Source organism: Chanos chanos, chromosome 7 (genome assembly GCF_902362185.1).
Source record: "Chanos chanos chromosome 7, fChaCha1.1, whole genome shotgun sequence".
NCBI classification, from domain to species: Eukaryota; Metazoa; Chordata; class Actinopteri; order Gonorynchiformes; family Chanidae; genus Chanos; species Chanos chanos.
Window position 1 is genome coordinate 392,980 of NC_044501.1, and position 14,906 is coordinate 407,885.

General features: G+C 44.0%; 1 protein-coding gene across 1 annotated transcript in view; it reads right to left on the reverse strand.

Moving 5' to 3' along the window:
• Positions 1–1,935: 1,935 nt before the first annotated feature.
• zbtb45 (zinc finger and BTB domain containing 45) overlaps positions 1,936–14,906 on the reverse strand; it is a 14,036-nt gene continuing 1,065 nt past the window's right edge. The window contains exons 2-6 of the mRNA XM_030780298.1: positions 13,606–14,695; positions 13,368–13,502; positions 11,398–11,541; positions 7,713–7,980; positions 1,936–2,282 (exon numbers count right to left, since the gene is read on the reverse strand). Of these exons, the coding sequence (XP_030636158.1) occupies positions 1,936–2,282; positions 7,713–7,980; positions 11,398–11,541; positions 13,368–13,502; positions 13,606–14,649 (1,938 nt within the window). The 5' untranslated portion in view covers positions 14,650–14,695. The remainder of the gene's footprint in view (positions 2,283–7,712; positions 7,981–11,397; positions 11,542–13,367; positions 13,503–13,605; positions 14,696–14,906) is intronic.

Consider the following 14,906-nt stretch of genomic DNA (forward strand, 5'->3'; position numbering starts at 1 on the left):
CCCACTGTCCTTCCTCACAATGAACACTGTCCCCACTGTCCTTCCTCACAATGAACACTGTCCCCACTGTCCTTCCTCTCCCTGAACACTGTCCCCACTGTTCTTAAACTGAACACTGTCCCCACTGTCCTTCCTCACAATGAACACTGTCCCCACTGTCCTTCCTCTCCCTGAACACTGTCCCCACTGTTCTTAAACTGAACACTGTCCCCACTGTCCTTCCTCACAATGAACACTGTCCCCACTGTCCTTCCTCACAATGAACACTGTCCCCACTGTCCTTCCTCTCCCTGAACACTGTCCCCACTGTTCTTAAACTGAACACTGTCCCCACTGTCCTTCCTCACAATGAACACTGTCCCCACTGTCCTTCCTGTCCCCGAACACTGTCCCCACTGTTCTTAAACTGAACACTGTCCCCACTGTCCTTACTCTCCCTGAACACTGTCCCCACTGTCCTTCCTCACAATGAACACTGTCCCCACTGTCCTTCCTCTCCCTGAACACTGTCCCCACTGTTCTTAAACTGAACACTGTCCCCACTGTCCTTACTCTCCCTGAACACTGTCCCCACACTGAACACTGTCCCCACTGTCCTTACTCTCCCTGAACACTGTCCCCACTGTTCTTAAACTGAACACTGTCCCCACTGTTCTTAAACTGAACACTGTCCCCACTGTCCTGGATCTCCCTGAACACTGTCCCCACTGTTCTTAAACTGAACACTGTCCCCACACTGAACACTGTCCCCACTGTTCTTAAACTGAACACTGTCTCCACTGTTCTTAAACTGAACACTGTCCCCACACTGAACACTGTCCCCACTGTTCTTACTCAAACCGAAAACTGTTCCCGCTGTCCTTACTCTGAACACTGTCCAGCTTCACTAACTTCACTTTCCAAAAAACAAACAAAAAACAACAAAAGGTATTCCACTTGATATAACATTTTCTCAAATGAACAAACATTTTGCTCAACTATTAAAATTCTGATATATATATAGCAGTTTGTTATAATGTTAGCAATGAGGTTTCTCTATGAAATGTGGCATTGAGGACAGAAATGTAAGATAGAAATGTAGCATAATATTAATGTTGAGGTTCTTTATATAAATGTAGCTTTGCATGAGCTTTTTAATACATATGTAACATTTTGTAATCAATGAGTTTCTTTGCAAATGTAGCATTATGTAAATAATGAGGTTTTTACAGTATAAATGTTTTCCTATGCATATCGATATATTTTATATATATATATATATATATATAAAAGTAGCATTACATAAATCTTTAGTTTTTATTTAAATGTAGCATTTTGTTAACATCGAGGTTTTTATGTAAATTTAGTACTGGGTAAATGGTGAGGTTTTATAGTGTATGTATAGTATTATGTACATGTAGATTTTTTATATAAACATAGCATGTATGTAAAAGTTGCCTGTGTGTACATACACATATAGACACACACAAACATAGCATTATGTAAAAATTGTGTGTATATATATACATATATACACACACACACATAAATGTAGCATTATGTGAATATTGTGTGTGTGTGTGTGTGTGTATCTACACATATACAGACACAGATGTAGCATTATGTTAATACTGAGGTTTTATGGTCTAAATGTAGCATAAAATAAGTGCTGAGGTTTTTTTCGGTATACCAAGGCTGTTACCACGGTTACCACTGTAAGATTGGCATTCTTACAGCCTTCCGACTGTGTTAAAAACATATGTAAGTGCATGTGTGTATGTGAGTGCGAGAAAGTCCATAAGTAATTATGCATGTGTTTGTGGGTGTGTGAACATGTTTAAAAGTGTCAAACAGAGTTCCTCTCTCACAATCCCATGACCCATTCTCCCTCTAACATACACATCCCACCCCGACCCTGGTCTCTGCGGTCAGGGGTGCGTCAGGGTCAGGGGTGCGTCAGTGTGTAGGCGGCTGCGGGTTTGCATTGTTGTTGTTGTTGTTGTTGTTAGCGGACTCCAGCGAGTGCGGGTTGGGTTTCAGCGGGGGTCCGTGGTCGTGCTGGAGCACGTGTCTCTCCAGTAGAGTGCGGTGGGTGAAGGCGCGGTGGCAGACGGGACAGGAGAAGGTGCGCTCCACGCGGTGTGTGCGCATGTGCACGTTCAGGCTGCTCTTCTGGGTGAAGCGTTTACTGCAGACGGAGCACTGGAACGCTCGCACACCTGTATGAACAACCATGTGCTTCAGCAGGTAATCCCGCAGAGAGAAGGAGCGCCAGCAGATGCTACACTGATGAGGTTTCTGACCTAAAGGGATAGAGAATGGAAACACACGCTTTAATAAATTACATACCCATATCCACGCACTCTATTACACACACACACACACACACAATTTAATATATTACACACACACAATTTAATATATTACACACACACACACAATTTAATATATTACATACCCATATCCACACACACACACACACACACACACACACAATTTAATATATTACACACACACACACAATTTAATATATTACATACCCATATTCACGCACTTTATTACACAGAGACACACACGCTTTACTATATTACACATAGACACATCTTAATATTACACACAAACACACACACACTTTATCACACACACACACTTTAATATATTACACATACACAAACTTTATTATACACACACACTTTAATATATTACATACCCATATACACACATTGAATTTATTTCACGACTTTGCTGAATACTCGATCCTGACTGGTCAATTCTGGCATTCTATGGTCTGTTATTTCTGAATAGCAGTTCGTTGCTAAGAGTAACAGACCGTCGCTATGGACGCAGTTCTGATCATAGACTCCTGAGGACCATGTCCAATCATATCAATCCACAGAGAGAAGTCCGGTAAATTAATAATCACATTGACAACATCAGCTCATTCACCACACCTTGTGCCAGAAAAATGTGACCTCATCAGAAAACCCCCTGGAAGTTTTTTTCTAATATTCATTTTAATATATTTGGAGAGCATAAAACATTTCAATTCATGGTGAATAGCTGAACTGTCCTCAGTAAATAAAAGACAAAGAGAACAAGAAAAGAGCGCAGAAAAAGCACGAGAGGTTAAAGGTCAAAGGGCACATAGGGCTGGACAACAGAGAAAAGGACACAAATTGAAGAATGAAACAGACAGACATGATATAAACACTAAGCAGAGCAGGGTTTAAAGACTGGTTAATCAAATCAAGAAAATGTTGACAGACTGCAACGCCCCAGCAAGAGGTCAATTAGAACAGAGACATCGATATTCCCAAATGAGTCCCATTCACCTTTTCTCACTTCTCCATCAATGGAAAGGTTCAGTTACCGCACACACACACACACACACACACACACACACACACACACACGTATTACAGCATATACACATAGAGACATGAACATCAATATTCCCAAATAAGTCCCATTCACCTTGTCCCACTTCACCAATGGAAAGGTTCAGATTCGGTTTATCTTAAGGCTATGAAGTTTACGATGCTATGGACACAATTCCAACCATAGAATATAACAGACTATTGTTTTTAGCAAAAGCAATAAAATCATTTTTAAATCAATAAAATCATTTTTAAATAATTTAAGCGTTAAAATCATTTTTAAATCAATAATATCATTTTTAAATCATTTCAAATACTTTTTGTCAAATTTCTGATTTTCTTTAGTAATTAGCCGTGTAATAAGCGGCACTGGTGTCCTGCATCACCCTGTCGGGGTTTATTTCCCAATAATGACCAGCTCACTGTACATCATCCCTTACATATTACACACACACACCCTCCCTCGGGGTTTATTTCCCAATAATGACCAGCTCACTGTACATCATCCCTTACATATTACACACACACACCACAGTAATGCGCGCGCACACACACACACACACACACCCTCCCTCTGTTTGTGTATATGCAGTCATGTTAAAAACAAAGCACACCCCATGGAAATTGTTGACTGTTTCAACATATCTGACCAAGCAAACATTTGATTCTCTTTGAAACAGTGCCTATTAATAAAGGTGATACACTCCAACAAATGACACATGAAAATGACTACAAAATGTCAGTGTTATCATTTAAGTAAACAAAAACAGTTATCACATCTTCAAATACATAAAATTAGAATCAGGTGTTCCAGATTAGGTGCCAATGATTAGAACCTCCTTAGGGAGTGGAGTTGTAACCTGTCTTATTTAAACCTGACATCTAGGGTCTGGTGTTCTGTTTGCTATTGCAGTGTGTGGTGTCATCGTGCTATGATGTAAAAGGCTCTCTAAGGCCTTCAGAGAAAAGGCTGTGGATGCATATGAGTCTGGCAAGGGATTTAAAATGATTTGAAATACATCATTCCACTGTACGGAAAATCATCTACAGGTGATGTAGATTTCAAATGACTGCCAATACGTCCAGGACTGGCTGCCCCAGCTCACTGAGCCCGAGAGCAGACTGTCTGATGCCAAAAGAAGACCCCCCCAGTCTCATCACCGGATCTGCAGCTAATTCCTGCAACTGTTGGTGTCAAAGTGCTTGTGTTACCAATCAGAAACAGACTGCACAAATGTGACCTGCATGGGAGGCATGCCAGGACAAAGCCTTTGCTGTCCAAAAAGAACATTACAGTAAGACTACAGTTTGCCAGTGAACATATACACACAGACCAGGCCTTTTGGGATAAAGTGCTCGGACAGATGAGTCGTTTGTCCACAGGAACAGTAGACATGTAGACAGACCAAAGACAGCTTTTCAGGAGAAGAACCTCATACCAGCTGTGAAGCATGGTGGTGGAAATGTTATGGTCGCTTCGCTGCCTCAGGGACCGGACAGCTTGCAGTCATTGATTCAGCTATGAACTCTGCATCATATAAAAGAGTGCTTGAAGATAATGTAGGGCCCTCTGTCTGAACTCTGCATCATATCAAAGAGTGCCTGAAGATAATGTAGGGCCCTCTGTCTGAACTCTGCATCATATAAAAGAGTGCTTGAAGATAATGTAGGGCCCTCTGTCTGAACTCCGCATCATATAAAAGAGTGCTTGAAGATAATGTAGGGCCCTCTGTCTGAATTCTGCATCATATAAAAGAGTGCTTGAAGATAATGTAGGGCCCTCTGTCTGAATTCTGCATCATATAAAAGAGTGCTTGAAGATAATGTAAGGCCCTCTGTCTGAATTCTCATCACTCATCTCATTATCTAAGCCGCTTATCCTGATTAGGGTCGCGGGGGGTGCTGGAGCCTATCCCAGCGCAAATAGGGCGAAAGGCGGGGAAACATAATTTTGAAACGGGCAGTATATGTAAGAAAACCCTCAAACATCTTGCAACTGAAAGAATTTTGCATGGAAGAGTGGTCAAAACTTTCAGCAGTCCGACATCAGAGACTGGTGGACAATTATGCAAAATGCTAGTTATTTCTGCTAAAGGGGGCAATATTAGCTCCTGAGGCCAAGGGTGTACTTACTTTCTCCACAGAAGAATATTACAGCTATTGATATTTTTGTTGAATAAATGATTGAAAAAGCTCATTTTCCTTGTGGTTTTGTATGTATGTTAGTATATCACCTTTATCTGCAGGGACTGTATCAGGGGGTCAAGTGTTTGCTTGTTCAATTATGTTGAAAAAGTCAATTTCCACAGGATGTACTTATTTATTTACATGACTGCAAGTCCCCATATGTCCAACACATGAACATGTGTGTGTGTGTGTGTGTGTTTGAACATGCGGTAATACGTGTGTGTGTGTGTGTGTGTGTTCTGTAGTGTTTTTGTGTGTGTATACGCGGTAATACATGCGTGTGTGTGTGTGTGTGTGTTCTGTAGTGTTTTTGTGTGTGTTTGTGTTCTTTAGTATTTGTGTGTGTGTATATGCTGTAACACGTGTGTGTGTGTGTGTGTGTGTGTGTGTGTGTGTGTGTGTGTGTGTGTGTTCTGTAGTGTTTTTGTGTGTGTATATGCTGTAATACATGTGTGTGTGTTCTGCAGTGTTTTTGTGTGTGTGCGTGTTCTGTAGTATTTGTGTGTGTGTATATGCTGTAACACGTGTGTGTGTGTGTGTGTGTGTTCTGTAGTGTTTGTGTGTGTGTATATGCTGTGATACATGTGTGTGTGTGTGTGTGTGTGTGTGTGTGTGTTCTGTAGTGTTTGTGTGTGTGTATATGCTGTAATACATGTGTGTGTGTTCTGTAGAGTAGACTAAAGAAGTACCTATTCTGTCTAGTATATAGCTGACCATCTTAGCCAAATGTTGCTGTAAAAGTAATTGTCTGAGAAATAATTGTGATTAACAATATAACTGTCTCTTTGGGTCAGCTTTTTTTCGAACCCTAACCCTAAGCTTTGAATAAATAACGGGATTCATATTTTGGTTCTCTCTCTGTTATGTAACTCAGATAATGGAATAAGAAGAGCACACAGCTGATGAACAGCTGATGAAGAGCCTATGAACAGCTGAACTCAGCTGGGCTTGCAGACTCCCCACATTTTGACGGAACCGATGGGACAATGTCAAGCGATTTTTTTTTTTTACAACCACTAAATGAAAACTCCAGTGAAAACCAAACGTGTATCGGTTTAATGTTCTGGGCTTTTCTCAAAGGTACAACACCGCTTCTCACGAAATTCTGCAAAATACTTAAACTTTCTTGTTCCCTCTCTTCTTTTATCTTCACTTCCCTGCCCCAACACCGGGGCATCCATTCTGAGGTCTACAAGGTTCCAGTCCCAAGACCCAGCACTAGGCCCAAGACCCAGCACTAGGCCTGCAGGAGCCAGCACTAGGCCTGTACACCTCTGTGCCTCCTGCAGGCCTCTGTTCTGAGCCAGCTGCCCACCTGTGATACTGACTCAACCTGACTGTGAACCAAGAACAACCCGTCCTTTACAGCCACACCAAAGTCTCAGTTTTAACTAGAGCAAGGCTAATCGCCCTCAGCCGCTATACAGTCGGTCTTAAAGACGAACTTACTGATAAGAAAACAGCTTGGTTATCAAACTAATGTATATCTGATACCACTTAGAGCTCCTAGAACCTTGTATATGAACTTTTATACTACAAACAAATCACTGTACACACTTTATACTGTAAATAATTGAATAGACCACTGAATCTGTTTATCATGGACTCATTCTACACTGTGAATGTCTATGTTATGTGCTGGCCAGAGGAGGATGGGCGCCCCCTGTTGAGTCTTGGTTCCTCCTCCTATTCACTTCATTAGGGAGTTTTACCTAGCCACTGTCGCCTTGGGCTTCCTCACTGATAGCTGGAAAGCTGCTTTGAGACAATTCTGATTGTAAAAAGCACTACACAAATAAACTTGAACTTGAACTTTGTGTGTGCGTATGTGTGTATTCTGCAGTGTTTTGTGTGTGTGTGTGTGTGCGTGAGTATATACTGTAATACATGTGTGTGTATTCTGTAGTGTTTTGTGTTCATAAATGCTGTAATACATGTGTGTGTGTGTGTGTGTGTGTGTGTGTGTGTGTGTGTGTGTGTGTGAGTATGTGTGTGTGCGCATGCATGTATATGTGTATATGTGTGTATGTGTGTGCATACCAGAGTGGATAAACAGGTGTTCACTGTAATTTTTTGTCTTCGTACCAAAGTAGATAAACATGTGTTTACCGTAGTTTTTCTCTATACCACAGGGGGTAAACGTGTTTACTGAAGTTATTGTCTACATACCAGAGTGGATAAACATGTGTTTACTGTAGTTTTTTCGGGACCGCAATGACTTCCCACAGTGACTGCAGTCAAATGATGTCTCTGAACTCTGTGCTGGAAAACTCGGACCTGCAACGCATGATGGGGTGGCTGGAGGCGGGGCAGGGGTCAGAGGTGTAGGGGGCGGGGCTTGCTGACAGGTCTCTGCCATGCTGTCCATCAGCATAGGCCCCCCCGCATAGTAGGAAGAAGTGGGCGGGGCTTCACTCACAGGGTACTGAAAGAGAAGCTGAGAGACAGAGAGAGAGAGAAAGGGAAAAAATATGCTGAAAAACAGACATGCATCACACACACAATCTCCACAGCCTTATCCACGTAATCACCACATCTTTATCCCCGTAATCTCCACAGCCTTATCCACGTAATCACCACATCTTTATCCCCATAATCTCCACAGCCTTATCCACGTAATCACCACATCTTTATCCACGTAATCTCCACAGCCTTAACCACGTAATCTCCACAACATTAACCGCCTAATCTCCACAACCTTATCCACGTAATCTCCACAACCTTATCCACGTAATCTCCACAACCTTATCCACGTAATCTCCACAGCCTTAACCACGTAATCTCCACAGCCTTATCCACGTAATCACCACATCTTTATCCACGCAATCTCCACAACCTTATCCACGTAATCACCACATCTTTATCCACGTAATCTCCACAGCCTTAACCACGTAATCTCCACAACATTAACCGCCTAATCTCCACAACCTTATCCACGCAATCTCCACAGCCTTATCCACGTAATCTCCACAGCCTTATCCACGTAATCTCCACAGCCTTATCCACGTAATCTCCACAACCTTATCCACGTAATCACCACATCTTTATCCACGTAATCTCCACAGCCTTATCCACGTAATCTCCACAACCTTATCCACGTAATCTCCACAACCTTATCCACGTAATCTCCACAGCCTTATCCACGTAATCTCCACAGCCTTAACCACGTAATCTCCACAACCTTATCCACGTAATCTCCACAGCCTTATCCACGTAATCTCCACAGCCTTATCCACGTAATCTCCACAGCCTTATCCACGTAATCACCACATCTTTATCCACGCAATCTCCACAGCCTTATCCACGTAATCACCACAGCCTTATCCACGTAATCTCCACAGCCTTATCCACGTAATCTCCACAGCCTTAACCACGTAATCTCCATAGCCTTATCCACGTAATCTCCACAGCCTTATCCACGTAATCTCCACAGCCTTATCCACGTAATCTCCAAAGCCTTATCCACGTAATCTCCAAAGCCTTATCCACGTAATCTCCACAGCCTTAACCACGTAATCTCCACAGCCTTATCCACGTAATCTCCACAGCCTTATCCACGTAATCTCCACAGCCTTATCCACGTAATCACCACATCTTTATCCACGTAATCTCCACAGCCTTATCCACGTAATCACCACAGCCTTATCCACGTAATCTCCACAGCCTTATCCACGTAATCTCCACAGCCTTAACCACGTAATCTCCACAGCCTTATCCACGTAATCTCCACAGCCTTATCCACATAATCTCCACAGCCTTATCCACGTAATCTCCACAGCCTTATCCACGTAATCTCCAAAGCCTTATCCACGTAATCTCCACAGCCTTAACCACGTAATCTCCACAGCCTTATCCACGTAATCTCCACAGCCTTATCCACACAATCTCCACAACCTTATCCACATAATCTCCACAGCCTTATCCACGTAATCTCCACAGCCTTATCCACGTAATCTCCACAACCTTATCCACATAATCTCCACAGCCTTATCCACGTAATCTCCACAGCCTTATCCACGTAATCTCCACAGCCTTATCCACGTAATCTCCACAGCCTTATCCACGTAATCTCCACAACCTTATCCACATAATCTCCAAAGCCTTATCCACATAATCTCCACAGCCTTATCCACATAATCTCCAAAGCCTTATCCACATAATCTCCACAGCCTTAACCACGTAATCTCCACAGCCTTATCCACGTAATCTCCACAGCCTTATCCACGCAATCTCCACAGCCTTATCGACGTAATCTCCACAGCCTTATCCACGTAATCTCCACAGCCTTATCCACGTAATCTCCACAGCCTTATCCACGTAATCTCCACAACCTTATCCACGTAATCTCCACAACCTTATCCACGTAATCTCCACAGCCTTATCCACGTAATCTCCATAGCCTTATCCACGTAATCTCCACAACCTTATCCACGTAATCTCCAAAGCTTTAACCGCATAATCTCCACAACATTAACCGCGTAATCTCCACAGCCTTATCCACGTAATCTCCACAACCTTATCCACGTAATCTCCACAACATTAACCGCCTAATCTCCACAGCCTTATCCACGTTATCTCCACAACCTTATCCACGTAATCTCCACAGCCTTATCCACGTAATCTCCACAACCTTATCCACGTAATCTCCACAACATTAACCGCCTAATCTCCACAGCCTTAACCACGTAATCTCCACAACCTTATCCACGTAATCTCCACAGCCTTATCCACGTAATCTCCACAGCCTTATCCACGTAATCTCCACAACCTTATCCACGTAATCTCCACAGCCTTATCCACGTAATCTCCATAGCCTTATCCACGTAATCTCCACAACATTAACCACGTAACCTCCACAACATTAACCGCATAATCTCCACAACATTAACCACGTAATCTCCACAACATTAACCGCGTAATCTCCACAACATTAACCACGTAATCTCCACAACATTAACCACGTAATCTCCACAACATTAACCACGTAATCTCCACAACATTAACCGCGTAATCTCCACAACATTAACCGCGTAATCTCCACAACATTAACCGACTCAGAGGCAACAATGTAGTCAACACAGCATAAACGATGTAATCTACTGTGAGACTATGATGTACCTACGAAGAGATAACAATCTGATTAACACCGTAAGAATAATGTTATCTCCACAGCATAAATGATATAATCCACACAGAGACAATGATGTAATCTACATGATATCACAGACATATCTGACACAGAGACAATGATGTAATCTACATAATATCACAGACGTAACTGACACAGAGACAATGATGTAATCTACATAATATCACAGACGTATCTGACACAGAGACAATGATGTAATCTACATAATATCACAGACGTATCTGACACAGAGACAATGATGTAATCTACATAATATCACAGACGTAACTGACACAGAGACAATGATGTAATCTACATAATATCACAGACGTATCTGACACAGAGACAATGATGTAATCTACATAATATCACAGACATATCTGACACAGAGACAATGATGTAATCTACATAATATCACAGACGTAACTGACACAGAGACAATGATGTAATCTACATAATATCACAGACGTAACTGACACAGAGACAATGATGTAATCTACATAATATCACAGACGTATCTGACACAGAGACAATGATGTAATCTACATAATATCACAGACATATCTGACACAGAGACAATGATGTAATCTACATAATATCACAGACATAACTGACACAGAGACAATGGTGTAATCTACATAATATCACAGACATAACTGACACAGAGACAATGGTGTAATCTACACTGCATATCTGTGGTTAAGGGAACAGAGAGGGTGTACAGACCTGGTTGCTGACAGCCTGTGATGAGGGGGGCGGGGAGGGGGGTTTGGGCACTCTTCCACGCGGGTTCGACACTAGTGATTGCGAAGCATCAGTCTGAGGCCAGAAACTCGCAGGAAACACACCAGGTTCATCATAAAACCCGCCCTAGAAACCAAATACAAACCAAATTACAATCAATTCCAAACCAGCACTTTACACAGGGTACAGATGCGTGATCATCCATGTGTGTATGACATGACGTGATTGTGTCTCACCTGTGTGTGTGTTACATGACTTGGTTGTGTCTCACCTGTGTGTGTCTGACATGACGTGGTTGTGTCTCACCTGTGTGTGTATGACATGACGTGGTTGTGTCTCACCTGTGTGGTTGTGTCTCACCTGTGTGTGTATATGACATGACGTAGTTGTGTCTCACCTGTGTGTGTGTGTGACATGACATGGTTGTGTCTCACCTGTGTGTATATGACATGACTTGGTTGTGTCTCACCTGTGTGTGTATATGACATGACTTGGTTGTGTCTCACCTGTGTGTGTATATGACATGACTTGGTTGTGTCTCACCTGTGTGTGTATATGACATGACTTGGTTGTGTCTCACCTGTGTGTTTGTGTGACATGACGTGGTTGTGTCTCACCTGTGTGTGTATGACATGACATGGTTGTGTCTCACCTGTGTGTGTATATGACATGACGTGGTTGTGTCTCACCTGTGTGTGTGTGACATGACTTGGTTGTGTCTCACCTGTGTGTGTCTGACATGACGTGGTTGTGTCTCACCTGTGTGTGTGTCTCACCTGTGTGTGTATGACATGACGTGGTTGTGTCTCACCTGTGTGTGTATATGACATGACTTGGTTGTGTCTCACCTGTGTGTGTCTGACATGACGTGGTTGTGTCTCACCTGTGTGTGTATGACATGACATGGTTGTGTCTCACCTGTGTGTGTATGACATGACATGGTTGTGTCTCACCTGTGTGTGTATATGACATGACTTGGTTGTGTCTCACCTGTGTGTGTGTGACATGACTTGGTTGTGTCTCACCTGTGTGTGTGTCTGACATGACGTGGTTGTGTCTCACCTGTGTGTGTATGACATGACGTGGTTGTGTCTCACCTGTGTGTGTATGACATGACGTGATTGTGTCTCACCTGTGTGGTTTTGTCTCACCTGTGTGTGTATATGACATGACGTGGTTGTGTCTCACCTGTGTGTGTGTGTGACATGACGTGGTTCTGTCTCACCTGTGTGGTTGTGTCTCACCTGTGTGTGTATGACATGACGTGGTTCTGTCTCACCTGTGTGGTTGTGTCTCACCTGTGTGTGTATATGACATGACTTGGTTGTGTCTCACCTGTGCGTGTATGACATGACGTGATTGTGTCTCACCTGTGTGTGTATGACATGACGTGATTGTGTCTCACCTGTGTGGTTTTGTCTCACCTGTGTGTGTATATGACATGACTTGGTTGTGTCTCACCTGTGTGTGTATATGACATGACGTGGTTGTGTCTCACCTGTGTGTGTGTCTCACCTGTGTGTCTAATACCCAGCAGAGAACTGTTGTTCATTATATCATATCATACTACACCCTGCTTCACTCTCCTCCACGTGAGAAGAACAGTCTGAGACACAATGTGTTGGGTAGTGCTGATGGATCCGTGTGGTGTATGGTTAGACAGTGTGTTGGGTGGTGTTAATGATCAGTGTGGTGTATGGTTAGACAGTGTGTTGGGTGGTGCTGATAGATCAGTGTGGTGTATGGTTAGACAGTGTGTTGGGTGGTGTTAATGATCCGTGTGGTGTATGGTTAGACAGTGTGTTAGGGTTAGACAGTGTGTTAAGGTTAGACAGGGTGTTAAGGTTAGACAGGGTGTTACGGTTAGACAGCGTGTTAAGGTTAGACAGCGTGTTAAGGTTAGACAGCGTGTTGGGCGTAATGCAGTGTAATATGGTAAACAGCGATCCCACCTGTCCGAACACTGTGGCTGCTTCATGGGCGGAGCCGTGGCCTCCATCTCCTCTTCCCGCCTCCAAATCGAACAGGGCTGCAGTACTGTCCTGTGTACCCTCGTGTTTTATAACTACCTCTTCCTCACCAACAACCTACACACCAATAAACACACAGTTAAAGGAACACACAGTCACTCAGCCAAAGAGCTCCACATTTGTCTAATAACTTTCTCACCCGTGGTGGGAGAGGTCTCACCTGTAATCTGAGAGGTTGTCTCTGCTTGCGGCTGTGCCCAGCTCCTCTTTCTCGGTCTCCATCCCTCCCTCTGTCTGATCCTTCCATCTCCTCCTCTTCATTGTATCTGTCTATACCCACTGCCAGCTCGTCCCCTACTGTACCATACTCCACCGAGCTACCCCGGAGCCCGTCCCTGGCAGCGTTGCCTGGCACAGGCCCAACAGACACACAGCCTCGGTGCTGCCCAGGCCCCACATCCATGCCGCTGGTGTTGGTGGTCCGGTCTGTCGGCTGCCCAAGAATAAAACTCAGGTCCTGACTGCATGGCCCTGCTTTTAACATCCCTGCACTTCCTCCAGGAGCTCCAAACCCATCTGGCCGACAAACTGGCCCAGGGCCACCATCCCCTAATGGCATAAGGCCCACCCCTGCTGCTGCGTCCATACTGCCAGGGTCTCCTCCCACCCCACCCTCACCCAAACCTGTTCCCATCCCTGCAGAGCTACAGCTCCCCATACTGAAGTTCCCCAGTCCCTGCAGGCTGACTGGACCAGTGCTTCCAGAGCTTCCAGTACTGCTGCTGTCCCTGCCCTTACTGCCGGCCCTCTCCTCCTGTTTGGGAAGAACTCCCCCTACTGGCAGCCCACTGCCAGTGGGAACTCCTACAGCACCGCTGCCCACTCTCTTCTGGGAGATAATCTGAGTGCATTCATCAATGACTGTCTTAATCTGGAGAATGCTGGCCGCTGTCAGGATGCAGAGCGCCTGAGAGTGAACGACCACCAGGGAACCGCTGTACATAAAATCCACCAGCTGTCTCACTGTTTCCGCGGGAACCAGCGGCGGCACAGAAATCTCAGAATGACCCAGGAGGAGTTTGTCCTGAAAGAAGGGGCTTCCAGCTGCCAAGACACACGCGTGAGCTCGCAGAGATGAGTCATGAATCCGAACGGTGACGTCACAAAACAGGCCTTTCCGCCTTTGGGAACGCAGAGCCTCCAGGACAGACTGACTAGCGTTGTGGAGGTGTATGTAATGAACAGTCTCAGACCCGGACGACATGATCCAAAAATGTTCAGTATGAAAAACCAGATGACTCTGATACTGCCTGTGAAAAAAGGACAGGAAACATCTCCATCACATTCCTCTGTTTTGAGAATCAATTTTGGTGTAACATCCACTAAAAAGCTCTCGGCCTAGCTGAAAGATGGCAGTGTCGACGGAAAGTTCCTCTCCTGTCTGACCTACTGCCAAACACCTCCAGCTTCCCTCACGTAAAGAGTGAGAAGTACTCGGTGTCAAACTCGTTATCTTAAACC